This window comes from Humulus lupulus, chromosome 3 (genome assembly GCF_963169125.1).
Source record: "Humulus lupulus chromosome 3, drHumLupu1.1, whole genome shotgun sequence".
In the NCBI taxonomy this organism is placed as follows: domain Eukaryota; kingdom Viridiplantae; phylum Streptophyta; class Magnoliopsida; order Rosales; family Cannabaceae; genus Humulus; species Humulus lupulus.
This window is the reverse complement of record NC_084795.1, coordinates 280,023,641-280,049,429: the sequence shown is the minus strand read 5'-3', so window position 1 is coordinate 280,049,429 and position 25,789 is coordinate 280,023,641. Positions and strand designations below refer to the sequence as shown.

The window sequence follows — 25,789 nt, the reverse complement described above, 5'->3', positions numbered from 1 at the left end:
CGCGATTTTTTTTTATGACCGTGTATATTGTAACTATTTAAAGCATCTTGCAAATTTTCAGAAAATTCCGAATAGTTTACAGTACCGAAAACTAGGTTTAAACATGCTGATTTCCACGCGCATAACAAAAATTAGTCACACGTGTAGCAACATGTTTGAATCAAGTTTTCGGTACTGTAAACTATTCAAAATTTTCTTAAAATCGCGCTGATGCTCTAAATAGCTACAATATATACGGTCATAAAAAAAATTTGCGCCAAAAACTATTCAAAGGTCGAGAACACTGAGAGCCCTACCAATAAAGTTTAAAGTGAAGTCCCTATAAAAAAATTCACCAATATTTTTATATAAATATACATATATATATATATATATAAAAAAGGTAATATTATGGCATCAATTTCAACAACCATAAAAGTAAAAATATTGTGGCCTTAGTTGATAAATGATTACTTGGAAGCTATATGTGTGGTCTTTCAAATCATATGGCTGGCTTATACGAACTGTCAGTGTGTAATAACTTATCATGCAGAACCTTATTAATGAGGTACAGCTCAAATGCGTGTATGTGTTTTGCTTGTTAGTGTGTTAAAGTATATTTTTTAAAAATGAAAATGAAGGATAGTAAGTTCCATTTACAGATTATGGGTCAAACATAATATGGGATATTAAATGGTGCATATTTATAGCCAAAATGGTACATATTAATTAAATAGTGATTTCAATATATAAAATGGGATTATATATTGAGACATTGTTGCCCATATTATGCAGTGAATTCAATACTTAATATGGGATTATAATGAAGACTTGCATTTTGTGTGGTTCAATTTTATCACATCAATTACTCCACAAGGTTTGATTAGAAGTCACGTGCCATGTGCAACACTATATTAATATATATTGAATAATGATATGTGTACCAAAATTATGTATCAAAACAATATATTAATTGATGTGATATTGTTTTTTAAAATAGTGAGTCTCGCCTGAAATAAATTTGATTGGTTAAATGAAACTGACATGTCTAATGTTTATTTTGGTGTACATATCATTAGTCATATATAATAATTTATGGTATCAGCTTTATGGAACATGATACCTTATAACAAGAAAAAAATACTATTTTTCTTTTAATTGAGTTGATATTTTTAAATTGGTGAATGATAGGTAATCAATTTCATTTTTGCAAAACACAATGAATAAAGACTATTGAGCCAATTTTAGCAGTGCTACTCCTCCTCGTGTCGAAACAAATAACACTACTTTATAATAATACTCTTAATAATGCATATTATTGTGCAAAAAAATCGAATATCTTGTATAAATGTTAAGAAAAATTATAAACCTTAAGAAATTCCCAAACACTCAATGATATAATCAATTAAACTAGTTTTTTTATCCTTAAAAAAAACTACTTTTTTTCAAACTTATTATTAATATCTACGTTGAATATTGAATAGATATATTTTGTAATCTTTACTATAAAACCTTAACATTGATAATAATTAAAGAAAAATAGTGACTCTTTTTAATTATCTGTATTTTTTTAATAGAGATTTTTGTTTTGCAAAATTACTCTCTGAAAAAGAGTTGATATTTGTTCACGTTGCATTTATTTGCAACTCTTTTATTATCTTTAATTATGTGAACTTATATGATTGAATTTTAATTTTGCTACATGTATATTTATGATGTTGTAATTATACACATTTTTATGACATAGAAATTAATGGAAACCCTTAATGGAGTTAATGTCACAATACTTTCTAATGCAAAATTTGTGAAATAAAAAGTATGAGTTAATATACATTCTGTAATGAATAAATTATTATTGTTATATTTTATGGTGCGAATCAATTTGAGATTTTGATAATTAAATAATAAAGCCGAAAAAAAATCACTTATATTGCTAATTAAATAATCTCTCAATCCACCAATACTTGATTATAAGTTTACATGATATGTGCATATAGTAGATATTTGATTTTAAGTTTGCTACATATTTGTACATAATTTTTAGATGCAAAAATTTATGTTTTCAATAATGAAAAGATAGAAAATGCGAGATAATCTATTTGAACAGTTGTCCCGAGCTGATGTGGTGCCTCCTAATGCTTGTAGTCTCTCTCTTAATTGGGAGATACATTACTATACTTTCCATTTTTGGTACTATTGAAAAATATGTGATCATTTTTTTCCCTTGAAAGGTAAAAAAATTGTCCTTGAATTGGTAAAACTAATGAGAGATTTTTACTAGTGAAAAACCATAAAGTTTGATAGAGTTCTTCACCCACTTTGTCTCTTTAAAAAAATACTTCATTTACTCCAAAAGGATATTATATTATTTTTCTTATTTAGGTGGAATCGATCAAAAAAGAGAAATGCTAAATGTATTTTATATTACACTTTCTTTTGTACTTTCATAAATCAGTGACAAATGAATTCCACTAATAATTTAAAAAATATTAAAATATAAAAAAAATTAATAATATCTGCATGTCATGCATGGATGAAGAAGAATGTAAAAGAGAGTGCAATAGAGAGTTTCTATCAAATCATAAATACTTAGACACTTATGTATATGTATACACGGGGTTTGTTGTATCAAATCAAGCCGTACAATAATTAAATTATTTCATTTATTTATTTTCTTTGTTAGTCTATCACTTTCTAGTTTTAATATTTATAAAATTCAAAATTTCAAGCTGAGCTCACCCCCTTGTTCTTTCTCCTCTCACTTGCCCTTTTTTTTTTGGATAAATAAAAATAATCAGATAGGTTGTCATATTTTTAATTCTATCCACTTTTGTTTTAATTTTTTATTTATTTGTTGTAAAGAAAGGGTTCTTCTTGCTTATTATTGGATAATTTACTAAAACTACCCCATTACCACATTCAACCATTTCTTATTGCAACTTACAACTTTTTCTTTCAAGAAAAGTTTATATCAAAGAAGATATCATTCTTTTTTTTTATTATTATTTTATTTTATTTTATCATGAACTTGTGACTTTTCATGTAAAAAAAGAAGTGTAGTATCACTGAAGATAAATTTATAATCATAAAAAAATAGAGAATAATGTTTAAAAAAATACAAAACCTAGGCTTAAAAGATAAAGTCTTAATTATTTTTAACTATAATTAATTTGAAATTTTAATTTATTTCCCCTCCAAATTAAGCACTATTATCTTATGTCCCCTATTTAATTTCTTTCCTCCAATTTTATCCAAAAATTTCAGCCAATTTATTTTCAAATAGTAGTTACCAATTATCTTTGTTTGTGAGAGTATAATCGATTCCCACTATCATATTTTTTATCTTAATTTTTTTAAAAGGTATATTTTTCTCTTTTAGTAATATAATTATTAGTTTTTTAATTATCAACTAGTTTTATATAATAATATTCTTTCACTTAACACCACGTAATCATATTCTTGTTGTTGTGGACAATTGTTTAGATTTTTTAAAATGTTTTATAATAATAGAAGAATTCACACTTAAATATATATGGATTAATTTATGCATGAAGGTAGAATTTCTTTATCACCTATATTTTAATAACTAATTCATTTTAATAATCTATTTTTATTTTTATGATATTTAGTTATTTTTGGCCATTTTAAATTTTATAAATTAATATAAGGGATATATCTACAACTACAAATAAAAAGGAGTGCTTTTGTAATTTGAATTAATTTTTTTTTTTTTTATGAAAATTTTGTAGAAAAGTTGAGAAGTAAAAAAGTGTTGGAAATACAGAGTGTACATACGTGGAAGTGACATGGCAATGACACTTCTTATCCTTTTTTTATTTGGATGTTTAAGACTTTATCTTAGATTTTCTTTTTTAAGAAAATTCTTTAAAGAGAGCTTTAGCTCCTCATGTTATTCTTTTTTTTTTTAAAATAAAAAATAATAATAATAAAAAAAAAACCTTGCCCTACGTGTTTCACTTTTATAAGTTCGATGGTTCTATTATAAATTTAAAACAATAAAATTAAAGATACATATTCCACTTTTAATAGCAAAATCTTACATGTGGCATAGAGCATTATTATTATTATTAATATTATTATTATTTTGTTATTATTAAAATGTACTTTATAACAGCTTAACCATATAGGTATTAGTATTCAAAAAAGTTAAATATTAACAAATAAAGGAAAATTAATCGTCTATGGTGCTTTGGTGTTAAAAATATTTTGTTTGGGATTATTTTAGGTAGTTCAAAATTGATAGCTTTTGGTTCTCTCCTAGTAACTTTAAGTTTTGCCAATAGAAAATAGATTATAGAATGTTTGGTCTCTAATTTAATAAACAAAAACAATTATGATGTATATGACATAAATTGTATGATGTGATTTAATCTAAAAGAGCGACTTACATCAACGATTATCATGTTACCGTATGTGAAAGACGGATGAGACTTCTCCACTCTCATTCCTGCCGGAAAATGTATGAGGCAGGGACAATAAAGAAATGGAGAGACGTTTTTTATCTTATCTCCATCCATACTCGTCACACATGATGCCCAAAAATTATCTTTGCTTTTAAATATGATTCAATATTTTTAATAGAACAAGCGATCGTCTTTTTTTATGCATACTCGTAAAATTTGTTGTTTCCCACAAATTCTTTGAAAATACAATGCTACCTTGAGTCTTTTTTTATATGAGAATGAAAAAGTAGGACAATTTTCATGTTTTGGTAGTATTTGTGTTCTGCATATATGAGTTTCTTCACATTACCTTTCCATCTAAAACCCTACTTATTAATTATGTAAGACATTCTCATATACAATTAAACATTATTTTTTATATTCTTGACGAGAATCATAGCCTTAAAAATCACCTAACTTTTTCATTTCACTTTTTTTAAAGGTTATATATATAAAAGAAAATGAAAGGAAAAAGACAATTCATAGTTTTTAAAAAAACAATCTCCCAAAATACAATGACTAATAAAGCACCAAATGGTAGTGATGTTTATGCTTCTCTATGTGATGTTTGTGCTTCTAGGCTAAGAGATTGGCGCCTACGATTGGAACCACTGGAAAACACAGGACCATTGAATGGATACCGCCTCCGCCTGAGTAGCTTTGTTTCTCTGCAGATGCAACAGCCTTGAATTCTGGCTCTATGGTTGCAGCAGTTTGTAGGAACTCAAATGGTAGTGTAGTTTCTCTACACGAAAGGAAATTGAGTATCACAGATCTTTTGATTGCGAAAGCTTATGCATTACTTCTTGCTGCATCTGTAGCCAAACACAAAGGTTACTAAGCTGTATTATTTCAATGTGACAATGCCTTAGTGGTTGCTGGTTTGGCAAAAAGGAACACTGTGGATAACATCCGATTGGGGAGTCTTAAGAAGAAATTTCTTGTTAGCTGCAGTGCTTTCAAGCATTGGGAGGTTGTCAAACCCAGTCGCGAGTGTAACTATATGGCCCATAATGTTGTTCAATAGGCTTGTTATTATAAGCTGGAGGGGGAGCTAGATTGTAAGTTGTGGTGTAATGAAGTCCTAAACGATTACAATAAGATACACTTCAAAAAAATCAATCATAAAGACTCGAACACTCTAAATAGAAAACTAGCAGCCCAGCAACTAAACAGCCGACAACACAAACACGAAGTCCCAATGGAGGAATTCCTTTATTGCACCAAAGCTTCCATTATGGTGGATACCATGCCTTGTAATCGTTTGGGAGATTGTCTAAATTTTTCGACCAACTGTCTAAAATTTCGATCGCCTTTTCGATCACCTATCTAATTTTTTTATTAGCTGTCTAAATTATGAGATGCTATTTTACAAAAAATTATTAAAACTAGGCTAGAAAGCAAAAGAATTTTAAAAACTAAATCAATCTGCCAAAAAATCCTAATAATAATAATATTTTTACTATTTTAATTCAAATTCCCAATTCTGAAATCCAAAGGCATCATTAATAAATTATTAATAATAATATATTAATTAATTAATTAATTAAAAAGAGGCACAAGGCAAGCATATACACATTCATACATTTGTACGCAGCTGAGCTCAAGTCTCAATAACAAATCTGATTCCAATCCCAAAAAAGAGAAAAAGTGCAATCATGATCCAACGGCTGTGATTCGCTCACGTCAGCCACCGACCTCCGAGAAAAGAGATAACACTAAATTACGAGAATGCCCTTGTCTGTTATTGACGTTACTCGTTGCGATCTGTCCTTTTTGGGAATAGAGAACGTGTGATGTCTCAGTCATAAACTCGAGAGCTTAGTGGGCCACGTCATCTGACTCATCCCATTCTCACTCGCTTCTGTTCCCCAACCCAAAGCTAAAAGCCAAATCTATCGACACTTATTTATTTTTATTATTTTAGTTCATAATTTCACAAAATAAAACTCAAATATAAAAATAATAATAATAATAATAATAATCATAAATAGTGTGAATCACTCATTCTTCACACGCTTTCTAATTTCCATTAATTATATAGAATTTCCTCAAAATTCATTGTGACCCCTCCTTTTACGATGATATACTTTCTTTTTTTCAAAAAAATAAAAAATAAATAATTGATCCTAGATATTCACAGAGTATACACATATTATTTAGTTATGCAATAATATAGATAATGATATCTCTCTATTAGAAAAAGAAGCTTTGACTCGGTGAATGTGATGTATGTTTGATATGGTAGAAATACTATTTAGACCAAAAAACGACAAACATGCTAGCGAGGGCTTGAGAAGGGCCAACAAAAGATGCATAATTAATTACTTTTTAATTTTTTTTAGAGAAGTAGCAAATAGATGTCGGAATGAGAACAACTTCTTCTATTTTATTTGTATTACGTTGATTTGTAAATTAAAAGGAAAATATCCCAATTTATTAGGAAAAGAGGTCACAAATTATTGGCTATAAATACGTTGTATCATAAGGAAAACGGTACGGGACAAATTGTATACTGTTATTCTCTTAAATCGATAACACATTAAGCATTTTGAAGAAAACTCAATGGCTATGCTCTTTAATTTTTTAGAGTCTCTAAGAAAGAAATAATATAGACTTGTTGATCATGTTAGTCCTTAGTCGATCCATGTAAAAATATTTTTTCTTTCACTTTTATATTGTCGTTGGTATGTTTTTATGTTAACAATACTCAAATTTATACTTATTTTTGCTCGGTAAAAACAAGATCAAGTGGTGTCAATCTCGTCTCTAGCTCGCTTTAAGGCAATCTCGGGGACCACATGACAGTTATAGGGGCCTGACATCTCATCCCCTCTTGATTGAGTTATCGACAGATGTACTTTAAAGGGTTCCTACCACAAGGATAGGCCACCGAAGCAAGCCTTGAGCTTCATACAGCTCTCCCCGCCCACATGAGGGCTTCAGTGAACTTCAAACCCTTGACCCAACGCAAGGAGGGGATGTCGGTAAAGACATCCCTACTGCTACACCACAAGACATGCGGTCTCCCAAAATTTAAACTTATTTAAAAAATTGTCACACTATTATATAAATAAAATTTGAGCTTAAATTATGTGTCTTAATTATACTTTTTTAATAAAAAATATTAAATAACCATAATAAACTTGATTTAATTAATTGATAATATAAAATACTTTACCAATGTAAATTAAAACATATTTAGACATATTTTTCCTATTTTTCTAAAATAAAAATTAAGTTGAATTTAGTTAGCTTCTATGGACCATAATTCTTAGCCATACCCTTGACACATACCTTTAATAAAACCATAAAGTAATGAAGATTTAATAACGGTCTCTTACAAAATAATTATTTTTTTAATAATAATTTTCATGACATCACATTCTTCGTGAAAGAATTCTTTGCAAAGAATAATAATAAATAAAAAAACTATTTTATGAAGAAATTATGAAAAAATAATAATAATAAATCTATTTTCAGCCGTTACTATTATTTATAATCTCTTTTAAGACCATGTCAGATGTTTCTTACCATCAGTTTTTCAAGGGGTGTCATCGTAATTTTCTCATATATATATAAATAAAGGAACAATACATTTACACCCAAGATTAAGACACCTAATTTATATTAAAAATTAATATTTAATATATTTTTTTTCAACTTATGCTTATATTTTAAAAAAAAATTCATATTTTAAAAAATACATATAAATAATAAATGTTTTAATTATTAAAATAAAATAAAAATTAATATTAAAATATATAAAAACTTGTTAAAGTAAGAATTTTTTTCTATAAAATTATAAAAATAAGATAAAATAAAATTATTAAGATTGACAAAAAAAAAAGAATGTCAACAAAAATATTCAGAAAAAAATGTTAAAATTAATTTAAAAAAAAAATTAATTGGGTGCCTTTATATATCTTTGAATGCAAATATAATATAATGGAGAATTCTCTTACAGGGATTTACTTTAAGCCTTATCGGTAGGGCTCTCAGTATTTACAACTCGTGAACAGTTTTCAGCGCGGTTTTTTTATGATCGTGTATATTGTAGCTATTTAGAGCATCTTGCAAATTTTGAGAAAATTCCGAATAGTTTACAGTACCGAAAACTAGGTTCAAACATGTTGCACGTATGACTAATTTTTGTTATGTGCGTGGAAAACAACATGTTTGAACCTAGTTTTCGGTACTGTAAACTATTCGGAATTTTTTGAAAATTTGTAAGATGCTCTAAATAGTTACAATATACACGGTCATAAAAAAAATCGCGCCAAAAATTGTTCATAGATCAAGAAACTCTGAAAGTCCTACCGATAAGGCTTAAAATGAAGCCCCTTATAAGAATTGTCCATAATATATATAGTTCAATGCTAAATTTTAATTGAATTTATATTTTAGGGTGTGAAAAATTTAGGGTAAAAAATGTTATTTATTTATATATATTTGTTTACTTTAATAGATTCATTTCACCGACTTATAGAATATAATAATAACCCACATTTTTTTAATTTCTTCTTCAATTGTCAAAATTGTAGCCGTTGGAGGAGCGAGCGAGAAGCTCCAACATCCGTCGCTTTCTCCAGACAATAATTTTGATTTTTGTTTTGGGTATTTCTCGAATCAATTCTTCTTTTTGGATATTTTTTCTTGGATTTTTTCTAAATCTAATTAATTTTTATTACAAAATATCTCTGTTTTTTCTTCTTCTATAAACTCTGCAATCGTTTCTCTCTCTCTCTTTCTATTTGATTCGGAAATCTCCTGTTTCCAGATTTTGAGTTCTCTCTCTCACTTTTCCGTGTTCGTTGTTGTTTCGATCTGAGACTCATTCTTCTTCTTGAATCGTTTATAGTATCCATTTGTGAAAAGTTTCCTATTTTGGATCATAAAAATTATTAATTGTTTTTCTGATTTGTCGACTTGTCTTAGTCGGCGTAATATTGAGAGGAGGAAAGGAGTGGCTCATATACTTTTCCCATATTCCTTCTTCTCTCATATAAATATATATATATATATAAGCATTTATTTTCTCCTGTCTTTCTGTTTGGTACACTACACGGTATTAATTTTCGTGGGAAAATAAAAAGAGAAGGGAAAAAAGGTTGAGGAAAGCAGGATCACAGGATTTTCGCCGATCCTTGCAAACCCACCTGGTAAAAACCGTTTCTTTTCCCTCCATTAGCGAAAATAAGAGTTTTTAGTTATCGGGCATTTGTGGGTTTTACTTTGTTTTTTTTCCCTTTGATATTTTCTCGGGAAAATGATGGAACAGATGAGTTTTTCTAAGTGGGTTTTGGTTTTAAGGCTATGGGGTAGCTTCTTCTTCTTCTTCTTGGGTCTCTTTGGTTTTGGTGTTGTTGAAGGACTTGGTGTGAATTGGGGGACTCAGGCTACTCATAAACTGCCCCCCAAAACTGTGGTCCAGATGTTGAAAGACAATGGTATTCAAAAAGTGAAGCTTTTTGATTCAGAAGACTCCACCATGACTGCTCTGGTTGGGAGTGGTCTTGAGGTTATGGTGGCTATTCCCAACGATCAGCTTCAGGCCATGAACAGCTATAAACGAGCTCAAGAATGGGTTAAGAGAAACGTAACTCGTTACAACTTCAGTGGAGGAGTTAACATCAAGTACGTCAACTTGTTTATTTATTTATTTTTCCAAATTATTAACTTTTTTTTTTTTAATTTAAGTGTTTGTTGCCCTTCTTAATTGATTTTTGCCATAATCTTTGTTTATATTATATATGATTTCGGTAGGTATAGCTTTGTCACTTTTCTCATACATTGAATTTGAATTGGCGTACCTTATTTTATTTTTTAATAAATTGGAAGTTTGAACAAACTAAGTGGCTGTTGTCCTTTGGTTGAATTCACATTTAATTTTCTTGGGGTTGCTTAAAATCATTGTATTGCCCATACTTGCATTGAATCATGTTTGTTTGGATTTCTTTCCAAATTCATTCAGAGAACCGATTGAATATGATAGATATGTATATATTCATATTTAAGAGAATATAAAGCTGGTCTTATCCTTCTGGTTTGTTGTGGAAGGAGGAGAAAGGAGTCTAGAATCCTTTTCCCACTTTTAATTTCCTTTTTTGATCAGAGTATTTGATTCTCTGAAACCTTATTGTAAAGGAAAGGTGAGTGGGGCATCTTGAGGAGAACTTTGTGCTATAGCCAAATAAAAAAGAGATGATCTTTTGAAACAAGGACAATTGTGGAAAAGAACAATAGAATTTGTAAAACATGTTTGTTGCTCAATATAGTATTGGTTTTACAATTCTCTTATCTGTCTATCTTTTTTAAGAAAAGAAAATCTGAAGCTCAGCCTCCTTTCTATGGTTTAAGAAATTTTAGCATGTGCTTTATCTCATATTAGTTTACAAACATTATTTGAGTAAAAAGTTGAGAATTTTTTTCTTTCTTTCTCATTTTTCACCTTTTTAGCACATTTTGATTGTCATTGGAAGCACCACAAGAATGGCTATCCTTAAGCAATGAGAATCAATCAAAACACAACAGCTGGAAAAGAATTATCCTAATCCTGAAATGAAAAAATAAAAGTGGAATGATCCTTGAACTCTTTTCAGTTAGAAATCCATAGTATCTACTCTGTACAATCAACAAGAATCTTCTTTACAGAAGCTTTCTGAAGATTGTCTGTTCCTTCTCTAACCAAGTCAGAAATTCTTTCTATGCATAAATTCAAAAGTTTTAGTCCTTTCAGGCACTACCAGCCACCCAAAATCCTGAACTTTACCAAGTACATGAATTATTTTACTGAATCATGCTTTGTTGAAGAAGCAACTGGGTGAGTTAGAGAATGGAACAAAAGTTGAATAATGCTCAGGAACAGGTGTCAATGCTATTCTTGTGCTTCTTTTACAATTTTTTTCTTCTCCATGAGTATTTCACAAACTAGTCTCCTCAACAGCAATCTTGTTTGGAAACTTGCCATTTTTATTTTGGTTCTATGCTTGTTTTGGTCTTATGTCTGTTTTTTCAGTTAGATCAGTTTTATCATCATGCTGTACTTGATCTCATTAAGTTTTTAATCTATGGCCAGATATGTTGCAGTTGGCAATGAACCTTTCCTATCATCGTACAACGGTACATTCCTAAATATCACCTTCCCGGCCCTTGAAAATATTCAAAAGGCACTCAATGAAGCTGGGGTTGGAGATTTTATAAAAGCAACTGTGCCCTTAAATGCAGATGTGTACAACTCACCAGAAAACAACCCTGTTCCATCTGCTGGAAGGTTTCGACCTGATATCAATCAATTGATGACACAGATAGTCCAGTTCCTCGACGCAAACAAGGCACCTTTCACTGTAAACATTTATCCATTCCTGAGCCTTTATGGGAATGACAACTTCCCATTTGATTTCGCCTTCTTTGATGGTGCAAGCAATCCCGTTGTCGATGCAGCTACAGGAATCCAATACACTAATGTGTTCGATGCGAACTTTGACACCCTGGTGGCAGCTCTGAGAGTAGCCGGATATGGAAACATGCCCATATTGGTTGGAGAAGTAGGCTGGCCAACCGATGGGGACAAGAATGGCAATGTTGGCAATGCTTTTAGATTCTACAATGGTCTTTTACAAAGACTTGCAAGTAACAAGGGCACCCCACTGCGCCCTGGATACATTGAAGTTTACTTGTTTGGACTCATTGATGAGGATGCTAAAAGCATAGCGCCAGGAAGTTTCGAGCGCCACTGGGGGATTTTTAGGTACGACGGGCAGCCTAAATTCGGGCTTGATCTTTCTGGTCAGGGTCAAAACAAGCTACCTGTGCCTGCTCAGGATGTGATGTATCTTCCCAACAAATGGTGTACGTTTAATCCAAATGCCAAGGATTTGAGCAAACTCGCAGATAACATAAACTATGCCTGCACCTTCTCGGATTGCACAGCTCTCGGTTATGGTTCCTCTTGCAACAACTTGGACGCCAATGGAAATGCTTCGTACGCGTTCAACATGTACTACCAGATACAGAATCAGGACGACAGAGCTTGTAACTTCGAAGGTCTTGCCATGGAGACCACACAGAATATTTCACAAGGAACTTGCAATTTCATCATCCAGATTCAATCTTCTTCTGCATTTTCGATTAGACCCTCTTCGATTGCTTCGATATTTTTGACCATTTTTACATTTGTTGCTAGAGATATTCTTAGCTCTTTGTAGAGAGATATGATGTATCATATCTATTGGCAGATGCTCTCACTGTCTTTGTTATATTATTAGATAGTTTTAGCTTCCATGGATGATGATGATGATGATGATGATGCTGATGTTATTGTTTTTGGAGATATTTTTATTACTTGACAGATTTATTTATTGTCATTCATAACTCACAAGCATGAGAATTCAAGGCAGTGGGGGCCATGAATGGTGGTGCTGCTATTGGTAAGAAAATAATAAAACATTATCATTAGATTACTCATTATCTTGGTAATTGAGAGCTCATCTTTTGGCTTGGTGCTGTTTTTGTTTTGGTTGTTGATATTGACATTTGACCCTCTTCCAAAGAAAAATAAATGTTTCTTCATCATTCTATAATTATACTTTAAAGACTAAGTTCCATTTGGTCTTTTTCGAACTCTCCATAAAGTTCTAACATCAGCTCGAATTGTATCTAAATTCTAAAGTGCTGTTACCTAAAGTCATGTGGTGTAGGGGTGTTTGGTAAAACAGATATTCTTTTTGATATCATTTTTCAAAATGATATTTTTTTCCATAATTTTTTTCCAAATAGTCTTTTCAATACACTGGATATCATATTTGGAGGCTATTTTGCAAAATCAGTAAATAAAATAAATATTCATTTTGCAAGTTTTATTAAGTAAAAAGAAAAATTCTATCTTCACTACAAATATCAAGACTATATTTACTAATTTGTATTGTGGTCCTAACAAGTAATTATGTAAATATAATAAATTTGGTGCAAATGGTCCTTCTATTATTCAACTTACCATCTCCAATGAACATTGTATAATTTTTGTCAAATTTGGCCAAAAATATGTGTCAATAATATATTTTGCCCACTTTTTGTATTTGTACACAAACTAGCTAAAAAAAATCAATATAGCTATTAATGTTTATAGAAAATATACAAAAACAAATATTTTTTTTATTAAAAGATAAATTAAAAATTTAATAATTTATATTAACGAGTGATAAAATAGTAAATAAAAAATGTGATATTTATTATCGGTTAAATTTGACTCATGCTATATTTTGTACTAAATTTGGCACATGCTAAAAATTGTGTCACCATTTTTATAGATCACCATTTTGACACATATTTTAGATTACCGTTAAAGTTCAATTTTATAAAAATGGGCTAAAGAATGACTATACATACTCCATTGGAGATGATTTACGTGAGTAAAATTTTAAATTTAGCATTTTTAGTTCTAGTAAGTTTTGTCTACCAAAGGAAGTTTTGTCTAAAAAGAAAACATTTGTTCCTTATTACACCATCTGAATTTGTAGCAAACATTTTGGTTTCTTGCATAGTAAATTTTTACCAATTTTATTCCATTTCCATGAAAAAGTTATCATACATCCAATTTTTGATATTTATGGGAGAGTGCTTTAGTAAATATTAATTTCTCAATAGACATAATTTTAATAAATTAGTTTCTTGTTATACTTCTGTTAATAATTTTTTTGTACTTCTAGTCAAATAAGTACTAATACCTCAATTGTATTTTCAGATAAAGACAAATAGATTATGGAGCTTGTATATGAATATTCTATTAGGTGTCCAACTTCTGGATGCCTATTTAACTTAAAAATTTAATATTTATAGGTATTCTGTTTATTAGGATAAAGTAATACTCTAAAATAATTAAGTTTTATGATAGGGTAAAATTGTTGTTTTTAGGTTTAAGTAATGTTTGACCATAAACTTAACTGATACTCTAACCCCGTTAAAATATATAATTTAAATAGAATGTACGCGCTTACAAAGTTTTAGTATGAAAAAATATATAACTATTTTTTTTTTCTTTTTTTTTTGATACCCAGGGTATCAGGGGCCCCACCCCTACTAATCCCTGGAGGCCCTGGTGCCAAGCGGTATTACCACCACTTGAACGATGGCGACAAAGCTCGGAGGCGCACCAATTTTTGATGATGCCACACTCCATTGGACCCGCCCCATCGCTTCGGCCGGAGACTGCCCCAGTGGCCCATTACGGAATATTGGCTCAGTGGGGATTCGAACCTGTGAGGAATTACCTCCTCAAGGTCGCCCTTACCAACTGAGCCGCCGCTTTGGGTTAAAATATATAACTATTATAAAGATCAAAATATGATTAGTTTTAGCAAGAATCACGTGATGCAAATCTCATCCCCATATCTTTATGAATTTAAGGTAATTTTAAGTATCACTAATTAATTATAAGAGTCTGAACCGGATCCTTTCACTTATTAGATTATGAATTTTCATTCGCAAAGAGATGGTACAAATACCCAATATTAGTTAGAGTAATATCCTTTATTTATTTGATATAATATGGTAATAAGATATAGTATAAGTACATATGTCTTAATAAATTAAGGTAGTGAATCAGAATCACATAGTTTCTTAATCTTAAAAAAATCACATAGCATCTTAGATTGCAAATAATTGAAGTGGCCACTCACAATACTTCAATTGGATCCAACAAGGAAGCATGGGAGTCAAGACTAGCTTCAATCCAATTACTACAATAGACACATCTATTAAGGCTAGCCCAAATGACTCTAGGGCTAGTCTAAACTCTCTAGATGGCTAAATCATATTGATATCATTCTCTTAGGACAAGTCCAATGAGACTACAGAATGCCAAAATAGTACTAATATCACACCATATTATAATCCAACTCAATTGTATTTGTCCCACTATTATGCCGTCAAACTATAGTACCCTACTAAATATGATGGAGTAGTCTAGCAACCGACAAAAAAAAATTCTTTACTTTTTTTTTTCTTTTTATATTAGTATTTAATAATAAATATATATGTACATTATTTTATATATAAGATAGAATAATAAAATAATATAGAATATATTTTTTAGTGTAAATTTTGATATTGTAGTTAGAATGAAAAAAATATATATGGTGCTAAAATTACACCATTTTAATGTTGGTTCAACTCCAAAATACATTTCATGGTTAGAGTTGGTCTTATGACATTGAATCAAATGATGACCTACAACTCACAAACTACAAACTTTTAATCATTTTTTATGAACTTTTAATCAATTTGAGTTTAATTAAGAAACTTTCTCTTTAACACTTAGGACAAGAAGTGAGAGAAAGGGCAGAAATATTCTTGCTTTTCTTGGTTACTATAACAAGTAAGCTCATGATTCAGTTTATTAAGTGCCTAAACAACTTATCATTTGAAACTTTGTGCACAGGAAATATAATTTTTAAAGTTGAGAAACCCATAAGGCATTTTTTTGAAACTCTTAGGTTAGGAAAATAAGCCATTTTTTTAGGGTTTATATATTTTTTGACCATGTGTTTTGTCCAATTATCTGTTTGGATTTTGTATTTTGACAAATAATTTTTTGGACCCTGTATTTTGTAAAATGGTTCAAATAAAACCCTAAACTTGATTTTGGTCAAAATTTTATGAGCTAAAATTACAAATAATTCACAAGACTAACAATTTAAAACAAAAATAAAATCATTTTTCCTAACAACTGTGTTAGTTATATTCAATTTTTTCTTCATTAAAATTAGGTTTATGAGTCTATTTGAACTATTTTATAAAATACAGGATCCAAAAAAAAATTTGTCAAAACATAGGGTCCAAACACGTAATGAGACAATACACAGTGTCCAAAAAAGTATAAATTTTTTTTTTTAATAAGGTTCTAATCTTTATATTCTTCTTAAAAATCAAGTTTACCATAAAAATTGACCAAAAAATATTTTCTCATTCCCTTCACTCTTCCTAGCTAGATCAGCACCACCAAGAGATTTTCATACATTGAATTGTATGAACACATTTTAGATTTCCAATAGTTTATATGAAGAATAGAATGCTAGAATTAACCAATCTAGTGGGAAAAAAATTTAAGGTTTGGTAAAATAAATTCCAAGAACATTAACCTTCCCCATTGGAATTTCAACACATTCTCACTCACACAATCTGTTTTTATCTCTCTAATCCACTTCTAAATACTACAATATTACTTAATTTTAGATAATTAATGAAAATTTATATGTATACTTAGAGGCATTACAGTGTGTCAATATTTTAATGTTGGTTCATCACCAATTATTTGAATATAGAGATATGAAAAGATAATAAAATCTATTTTAGTTTTTAATTTCATGGATTAAAATTATCGAACACATAATTACTTAAATTTTAAGTTAATATTTGAATTAAAAAAATTAACATTCTTTCCTTTGCACATATTGTCTAATATAACAATAAACAAATACTTGAATCATAGCATTATCTATAGTGAGTATTATCTTTCATACACATTGTGTTCATTTTTATGTTTATTCTTAGTCAAAATTTTCACCATATTTCTTAGAATCACAAAATTAAGGGGCTCATATAAATTTGAGAAAACATTAAAATAAAATAAAATTAGGAGTTTGAAAATAAGCATATCCTATTCTTCTATTAACAACATGATTCTTGATATTTAGTCAAATGTTCACTATCATTAATTTAGTGCTAATAGTCTCAATAACTACTCTTTTTTCTTTAGCACATTATCCTTTGAATTAATGTCGTTGTGTTTGCTTCAACTCTCACTTGTGTTGTTCTTTTTTTTCTTCCATAATGACAACAACTGAATTATTAAAAAATATTATCAAAGGCGATCAGATGTAAAACTCCTTAACCATTACACCAAGTGATGTAACATCGAAACACAAACATTAAACGAACTTAACATCCATGGTGGAAATTAATTGTCGTCAAGGTTTACTTTTGTACTCTTTCATGATACAGTTTTATTGGCAAATATAAATTAGGCACTAAGATATTGATTTATGCGACCAAAAAAGATTGAATCTGTGTACTCAACTACTTTCAGTTTGTTAGTCTATCTAAGCGCATAAGCATGTACGTAGTTCTTAGTACCTTAAAGATATCATATTACTTTTTTTTTAGTTTTCTAGTGGTCTAAACTTTAATCGGGTTATATGAATTCGACTCACAACCCACAAATCCAACACTTGAACTTAGTTGAAAACTCTCATCAAACAACCAAAATTCATATTTTGAATCCTAAAATTATTTGAAAATCAAATTCTCAAGAATTCTAAATATTGATGTGTGTTGGGGCTAAATTCTATTGTTTGGGATCAACAATTTCCTTAATCTTTAATGAAGAAAAAAAAAAGGTGGTGGAGGAAAAGTAAGGATTTAGAAGTTAGTTATGTAATTAATAAAATAAATATTGTAATTGTAACTCATAATTAATTTTTTAACTGATCTTTTTCGTTCCTAATTTCAAGTCCTACGAAGCTTTATAATAATATATCACTATATCATAGATAAACAATTATGTATATGAAGTTTAATTTTTTCTAACCAAATAATCTTCTCGATGAGAACACTTAAGTAATCTTGAAATTGTAATTTTTTTTGGTGGAATAATAAATTATGATCTAATTACTTTGGCCTTTTATATCTCACACATGCATTGGCAAGGTGTTTGAGTTAGATTTCTTGTGAAGTAAGTCTGATAAGAAGTGATGTTGTCATTAGAGGACTTCCAATGGCACATCTAGTTTATTCTTTAGAATAATTACTAAAATTAATTAAATAATTTTGTTTATTAAAATTAAAATTATTTTAAAGTTTTAATTAAACATTTATTTTATTTTATGAATTCTGAAAAATATATTTAAAATTGAAAATCAAATAAATCATTAAAATGAATGATATTATGAGAATATTATAAATTTAAACCCACAGATGGTATCAAACTATGTAGTTTTTGCAAACAGAGAGTATCAATTGATAATTATCAGAAACACATGGTACAAAGTTTGTATTTCGATAAAACACAGAGTACCAAATAAGTACTTACCATTTTTAATATTTTAATTAAATATTTATTTTATTTTATGAATTCTGAAAATATATTTAAATCATTTAAAAATAATAAAACAATTGAAAATCAAATAAATCTCTAAAATGAGGAGTAATATAATAATTTTAAATTTTAAACGTATGTAGGATACCAAATTATGTAATATTTGCAAACAGATAGTATCATTGATAGTTATTAGAAACAAATGGTACCAAGTTAGTATTTTGAAAAAAATACATAGAGCCATATAATTATTTACCCTATTAGAAAATAGTGAAGAAAGCTATAATAGCTTGATATGGACCAATGTACGGACTCTTTAGCCCCACAATAAAGTCGGCACACTTTGTTCTTTGAAATTTGTCACCAAAGCACACTAACAAAAAAACCCTAGTGGTGCTTAAGATCATCATTACATGTTAAAAGTTGATTGTGAATACATTTATATTCTCGTAACATTGAGAGCCTAATAAGTCAATAACACATTGATATGTAAGTAGCATTGTTTTCAAATTATTTGCTTGAACTATAATGGCTTTGTCTTAATTAGTTAGTTAAATGTTTTAGGAGGGACAAAGTTATAATGTTCACCTAAAAAATAAGACTAATGATATGTGCACCAAAATATTACATACAATGACGTGCCATTACTTTTTAAAACAGTGAGTTACAGTTTTAATAAATGTGATTGACTAGGTCAAACTGTCGCATTACTATGTGTAATGTTTGAGTGTATATTTTAGGTACACCTATGTTTGAGTATAACTGTCATATCACTGTGTGTTATAATTTAGTTTAGAGAAAAAAGAAGTAGATTTTAATTTGAGGTTAAGGCGGGTAGAATATTCAAATAAATTTATATAATATGTTTTTTATCAAAAGGAAAATAAAAGAGACAAAGCAAAAAACAAAATAACTTTTGAGTGGAGGGGATTGGAGGCATTGAAGAAGGTGTGGGATCATTCTTAGACTTTTGGCCAAATCATGTTATGCAATAATAGTATTCTATAGCTATCACTATTTTTATATTAAACATAACCACATATATATATATTTAAAAATAAACAAATAAATAAAAAATATCATATCCTATTACCTAATTGAACAAAATATATTTAATATGAAATGCTTGACGGTAGCACTACAATACAAAGAATCAAACCCTTTTTCATTTTATTTTTTCCCTCCAATTTGAAAAAAAAAAAGATACTAATTTTTCACTTATCACATATTAAACATCATATAAACTTTAGATTTAGTTTAAGGTAATTATATTTATAATCAATGTAGATTGATTTTAAACTAATTTTTCACTTTAAATATTGTCCCCTACTTGTAACAAATGATATATACTTTAAACTTAGTTAAATTTTTAAAAATTATCAACCGATCATCAATCTAATCATCAATTAAACAAGCTTCGTATCCGAATAAAAAATAAATTAAAAAATAAACTAGTAAAAAAACAAAAAGAAAAAAAGAAAGTAACTTTACTTTATTATTGTTATTATTTTGGCATGAAAGCTTTTTCCCTCTCATTGACAAAATTGATTGCTCTCTTTAGCTTTATCTGCCGACAGAAAACGAGGCCATAAAAACAGCACACACATACAAATATATATATATATATATATATTTGTTTATATTGTGAGACAATTGAAGCCAAAGATTGAAATTTCATATTCATATATATATATATAAACATACACACAAATTTTATTTATTTTCATTTTTAGTTTAGAGCTTTCACTCACTCACTCACTCCATGGATATATGCCGGAATGTGTCTTTGGGCGGCGAATATGAGAAGGAAGAGCACAACCTCAGCCTATCTCCTCCTTCCTCCGACCACTACAGCTCCTCTTCCGGCCTTGACCAACTTTTCTCTTCTCAAACTGCGGTCAGTAGAGTACACTTTTCTATTCTGTTCTTTTTGTGCTTGAAATTTTTAAAAAAGTTTTGATTTTTACCAATATTTGAAGTTGAACTGAAAAAGGGTATCTTTTAAAATCTCAGCAGGAGGAAGATTTGAGCTTAGAATGGTTATCAGTGTTTGTTGAAGATTGCCTAACCAGCTCAGGGAATTGTCTCCCACTCCCACCACTACCTAACACTACTTCTAGTTCTACTACTACTAATATTACAAGTACTTGTACTAATGTACTTCAAACCCCAAAACCCTCAAAACCACTTGAGTTTCACAAAGACCAAAAAAAACCCACTTCGCTAGAGACCTTTTCAGTTCCAAGCAAGGCAAGGAGCAAGAGAAAGAGAGCTGTTTTGACCAAGAGAAGAGACCCTTTGACCATATGGTCAAGTCAACAAAAGGCCAAGAAAACCACCACCACCACTACTTCTTATTATGAGTACCCTCCTCTTCTCCAACAAGCCTATTGGTTAGCTGACAGTGAGCTAATTGTTCCCACAAAAGAGGTGGGTAAGGAGAAGGAGAAGGAGAATGGAGATTTGGTGAAGGAGCAGCCATTGGGCTTGGTGGCCCATGGGCTTGTGGCAAGGAGGTGTAGCCATTGCTTGTCTCAAAAGACTCCACAATGGAGAGCCGGCCCATTGGGCCCAAAGACTTTGTGCAATGCTTGTGGAGTGAGGTACAAGTCTGGTAGGTTGCTGCCTGAGTATAGGCCTGCTAAAAGCCCTACTTTTGTGAGCTATTTGCATTCTAATTCACACAAGAAAGTTATGGAGATGAGAAATGGATCTTGATTTATATTAATAGCAATTAGTACTAATAGTAGTTGTAGCTTTCCATAGATTGTGTTCATTTTCATGTTATATATATATATATATTTATATGTAGAATATTAGTTGTAATAGTGAGTAGATTACTAACCCCTCATTTGTAATTGGCTCTAGTCTTTATTTCAGCTTAGTTATGTATACTACTTGTGGATTGATATTCTCTTTGTAGCTTTAGAATGTTTGAATTCTTTTAGGCTGTTTTTTTATGTTCTTTCTTTTGGAAAAGGGACTTTTGGGAAGTGGTACTCAATTCAAATGAGCATTGATTTTGGGTATTGAAGATGATGTTTGTTCAGTTATTCCTTTCATTGGAATATGTGAATGAGAACTAAGAAGTTTCTGAATCTAAAATATAAAGGAAAGAAGAAGTTGCATTATTCAGTTTGTTAAATGAAAAAAAAAGTTTATACAGTTTGGATTTGTATTTTGTCCAATTATTCTTTTGAATCTGTGTTTTGACAAATAATTTTTTGGACCTTATGTTTTGTAAAATAGTTCAAATAGAACACTAAATTCGATTTTGTTCAAAGTTTTCTGAGCTAAAATTACAAATAATTTACTAAAATAACAATTTAAAACAAAAATAAAATTATTTTGCCTAACAACTGTGTTGTTATATTCAATTTTTTCTTCATCAAAATTTGGTTTAGGGGACTATTTGAACAATTTTACAAAACACATGTCCAAAAATGAATTTGTCAAAACACAGAGTCCAAACAGGTAATTAGACAAAACACATGATTAAAAAAAAATATAAATCCATGAAAAAAAATATTACCACAACAATTTGTATGTTACTGCACGCTTTGTTTGTTAAGTTTAGATGTCATATTTTGATTGACCTAACTCATAATTTTTTAAAAAGAAATATCAATTGATTTTATAATTAATAATTAAAAACAATAAGAACACTTTTTAATTAAAAACAAAATAAGAATAAAAAAACAAATAAATTTATTATTATAAAACTTAAAAATATTAACTCCATATTTTCTTCTTCACCCAACTAAATTTATGTCTTTCAATTTGGGAATCCTATATTATAACTAAACAAATTTATATTTATATTAGATACCAAAATATATGCTCATGTGTTATTCAACTTCAATTTAAGGATAAATTATAAATTCAAAATTACAAACAAATATCAAATATGGCAATTCACATTAAAAAATTACACAAATACACAAAAAAAATTAAAATCACATTAGGCAAATGGCAAAGTGATAGGTCTTGGTGAGTTAATGCGACAGATAACCGTAGAATATATGATTGACACGTCAATTTTTAATCTATTTTTTAATAGAATATGACATAAGTAGTTAATATAATATTTTACATTGTTTCATAGAAGAGAATCGCTAAAGGGCACTAGTGGTCCCCAACACCACATGATGCTATTATATCACTATTGATGCAATTCAATATTGAGTTTTATATATTTCGATTCAATAAGAAAAATGAGAAATTACTAACTACTTATAAAGTGTCACTTCATATGGTCTTGAACATCTTAAGTTGCTTAATAATATTGCTATTGGGAGAAATGTTTATAAAGAAAATAGTTGAGGGACAAAAATTGAAAGAGTTAATAATTGAAGTGGAAAAAATAAGAAGTTATTTACCATATTATTTATGTTAGTTTTTATGCCTTTGGAAAGTGGTATGAATTAGATTTTTTAGAAAAAAGCATATCATTTCTCAAAAAGCAAAGCTGTGTAACCATTGAACTAATGAGAGAGCATTACATGACATTGAAAATGACTACACCAAACATTTGTTTGTATCTAATTCGACATAACATGGCAACCCATTACTAGTTTTTAGCAATAAAAATTCATTTAAGGAAAAAAAAAATGAAAAAGACATGGAGCCCATTGTGCCCATTTTGCTTATTGAAAGTTCAGTGAGCCGATTGAGTTGAATATTTGGTGTGCATTATTAGGTGGTGTGTTGAAAGTTGTTGTATAATTATTAAGGTAGTAATTATATTTTATTTTAAAATATAAAATATATTTAGATGTTAAGTGATAATTACATAAAGAAAAATTAATGTCATATTTGGTAAGATAATTACTAATTACATAGTAAAATATAATATTATGTAATGATTACTTAGATATGATAGTATTTAATAATTACATAGGAGAATTAAAAAGTGTAATTGGAGCACTTCAATTACTTTTAATTACATGGTGAAACAAACATGTAAAATTTAGTAATTAATTCGACTTACACTCAATTTTAATTACAAAGTAGTTTTTTATATACACCCTTAAAGACTCAAATTTTAAAAAATTCAATTTTAATAATTATTAAATATTTAGCTAGTTAAGTTAATCAATTATATATTTTTATAATTTGTGAATTTCTCCCAACTAAAAAAACTTGTTGCAATGATCTCATTGCATGTAATTTGTGCTTGAACTTCTTTCAAAATTTTAACATGATATTCTCTCAAGAATGACTGTACTTTGCAAAGAAACTCTTATGCTATCTTTGGTAAGAGGGATAGAAAGGAGGAGGGATGAATTAATTAAGAAGGACGGAAAAGAAAAAGGATGGAGAGGAGAGTGAGAATATAATGTTTGGTAAGTTGGGAAAGAGAGAAAATAATTCTCCATTCCTTATTCCTTTGTTTGGTATTTGAAGGATAATGGAAATGATAGAAAGAGTTTCAATAATGAAAGTACTATATTGCCCATTGTTTAAGATTTTTTTATTTAATTTTTAATATAAAATCGATGGTATTTCGACGCTTTTTCGATGCAAAATTGATAGTATTTGATGCTCTTGTGATGCAATCATGAAACTTGATTTATGGTTTTTCGATGCAAAATCGATGATATTTCGATGTTTTTGTGATGCAATCATGAAAATGTTATTTTTGGCCAAAATGATGCTTTTTTCGATGTAAAATCGATGCAAAATTGATGGTGTTTCAATGCAATTTCGATGGAAATTTGACGAAAATTTTGGAGGTTCATATATTTTCACTCAAATGTTCGGTTCAGATGATTTTTTTTTAAATTTTGGTATTTTTTTCGAGATCTAGAATATTAGAATGAGAGAGAGAGTGTGAGAGAATAAGATACATTAGAAAAAGAGAGAGTTCAGACTAAGGGAGAGAGGGAGTGTTTGAATGCCAGTGATATTTTTGTCTAAAATATAGTAAGAGACACATAAGTATGAGAAATTTTTACGTTGGCATATTAAAAAAAATTCACTATATTATTATGCATAAAACAAGAAATTTCCCGAACAAAATGCATATATGCTATAGATGGTTGCTATCATTGGAGGAGAAGTCAGAGTTGGAGGATCGGATCTTAGCGAGTAGCGAGCTGGGTGATGACATGGGCTGGGAAACATGACATCGTGGGCTATTTGAGGCGCATGGTAGCTAAGGCAGATGGTTGCTTCTTGCTTGTTCTTCATGTTCTTGAGTAAAACTCATTTTTATTTATTTATTTTGAAGTTGATATATATATATTATATATATGATTTTATCATTTGATATATGTATGATTATCTTTTATTTGAATATTGTTATGGGATACCATCCGGTGCCCAACACCACTTAATGCTATATTTTTTTATTGTTTAAATTTAGTATCGGATTCCACATACTTTAATTTAAAATATTATAGCTATTAAATATAAGTACTTGTACGATGCTACCCAAAGTAGTGTTTGTTGGACACTATGGTACCCCATCAATACTTACTTTCTTTATATCATTTAAATATTATATATTTTTAATTTTTTTGTTTGTGTTTAATATAACACAGATGATGAGAAAGGAGAGAGGAGAAATATATAATTAAACAAATGTATGTGTTGTTGGAGGATTTCGGTAGCAACACAATAATATGCGAGCACTTAAATAGAACTGCGAGTACTTGAAGTAAAGCTAACAAAGACTCAAAATAAGGTAACAATACTGAGAATTATAGTGGTTTAGCAATTGATGCCTACGTCCACTAGAGAGTCTAAAATGTTATTAATTTTTTCTCAGTTTTCGGTTCACCTATTTATAATTAAATAGATGCTGTTACGATTATGTTCGATCATTATTTGACCATTACAACACTTATTTAAATAATAAGTGCAATAAAGACATCTGTTACATATGATTTGAAACGTCCTCATTAATTGTACTTAATCGTTCGAGCGTTTATGGCTGTTAGCCTCAATTAAGGAGTCGTTTAGGACTTCACTATAAGATTCACGTTGTCTACTTGCTACTGAAAGTAGATTGCATGCTTCTCATAAGATAAGTCTTGACAATGAGAGTTCACACCTTTGAAATGAGCCACCCAATTCTCTTGTGTTGCAATACAAATGGTGAGCTACTACTATTGCATACTTACAAGTTTGTTATGGCAAGGTTACCCTTGCATACTTTTAAGTTGTTGTTTGGCGACCTCAATTCTGACGAGATCGCATGGTAGAATGCAACAAGGTCGTTATCGCACTCTCGGTAAAAACACCACGTACA

General features: G+C 29.4%; 2 protein-coding genes across 3 annotated transcripts; both read left to right on the top strand.

The window, feature by feature from the left end:
• The first annotated feature begins 8,977 nt into the window (after positions 1-8,977).
• Positions 8,978-12,911, top strand: LOC133824608 (glucan endo-1,3-beta-glucosidase 8-like). The gene is made up of 2 exons (XM_062257546.1): positions 8,978-10,079; positions 11,521-12,911. The coding sequence occupies exons 1-2, from the start codon at positions 9,712-9,714 to the stop codon at positions 12,647-12,649; spliced, it is 1,497 nt and encodes a 498-aa protein (XP_062113530.1). The 5' UTR covers positions 8,978-9,711; the 3' UTR covers positions 12,650-12,911.
• A 7,279-nt stretch (positions 12,912-20,190) lies between these two features.
• Positions 20,191-21,538, top strand: LOC133824607 (GATA transcription factor 5-like). Of its 2 annotated transcripts, none has more exons than XM_062257545.1 (2): positions 20,191-20,431; positions 20,551-21,538. In XM_062257545.1, the coding sequence occupies exons 1-2, from the start codon at positions 20,297-20,299 to the stop codon at positions 21,250-21,252; spliced, it is 837 nt and encodes a 278-aa protein (XP_062113529.1). In that variant the 5' UTR covers positions 20,191-20,296; the 3' UTR covers positions 21,253-21,538. The 2 variants fall into 2 exon arrangements, with proteins under 2 accessions (XP_062113529.1, XP_062113528.1); XM_062257544.1 differs by having other exon boundaries at positions 20,194-20,431; positions 20,548-21,538.
• Positions 21,539-25,789: the final 4,251 nt, after the last annotated feature.

Coding starts and splice junctions, on each gene's coding strand:
- LOC133824608 (XM_062257546.1), top strand. CDS start 9,712: ATGATGGAACAGATGAGTTTTTCTAAGTGGGTTTTGGTTTTAAGGCTA. Junction 10,080..11,520: donor AGTGGAGGAGTTAACATCAA/GTACGTCAACTT, acceptor ATCTATGGCCAG/ATATGTTGCAGTTGGCAATG.
- LOC133824607 (XM_062257544.1), top strand. CDS start 20,297: ATGGATATATGCCGGAATGTGTCTTTGGGCGGCGAATATGAGAAGGAA. Junction 20,432..20,547: donor TTTTCTCTTCTCAAACTGCG/GTCAGTAGAGTA, acceptor TTAAAATCTCAG/CAGGAGGAAGATTTGAGCTT.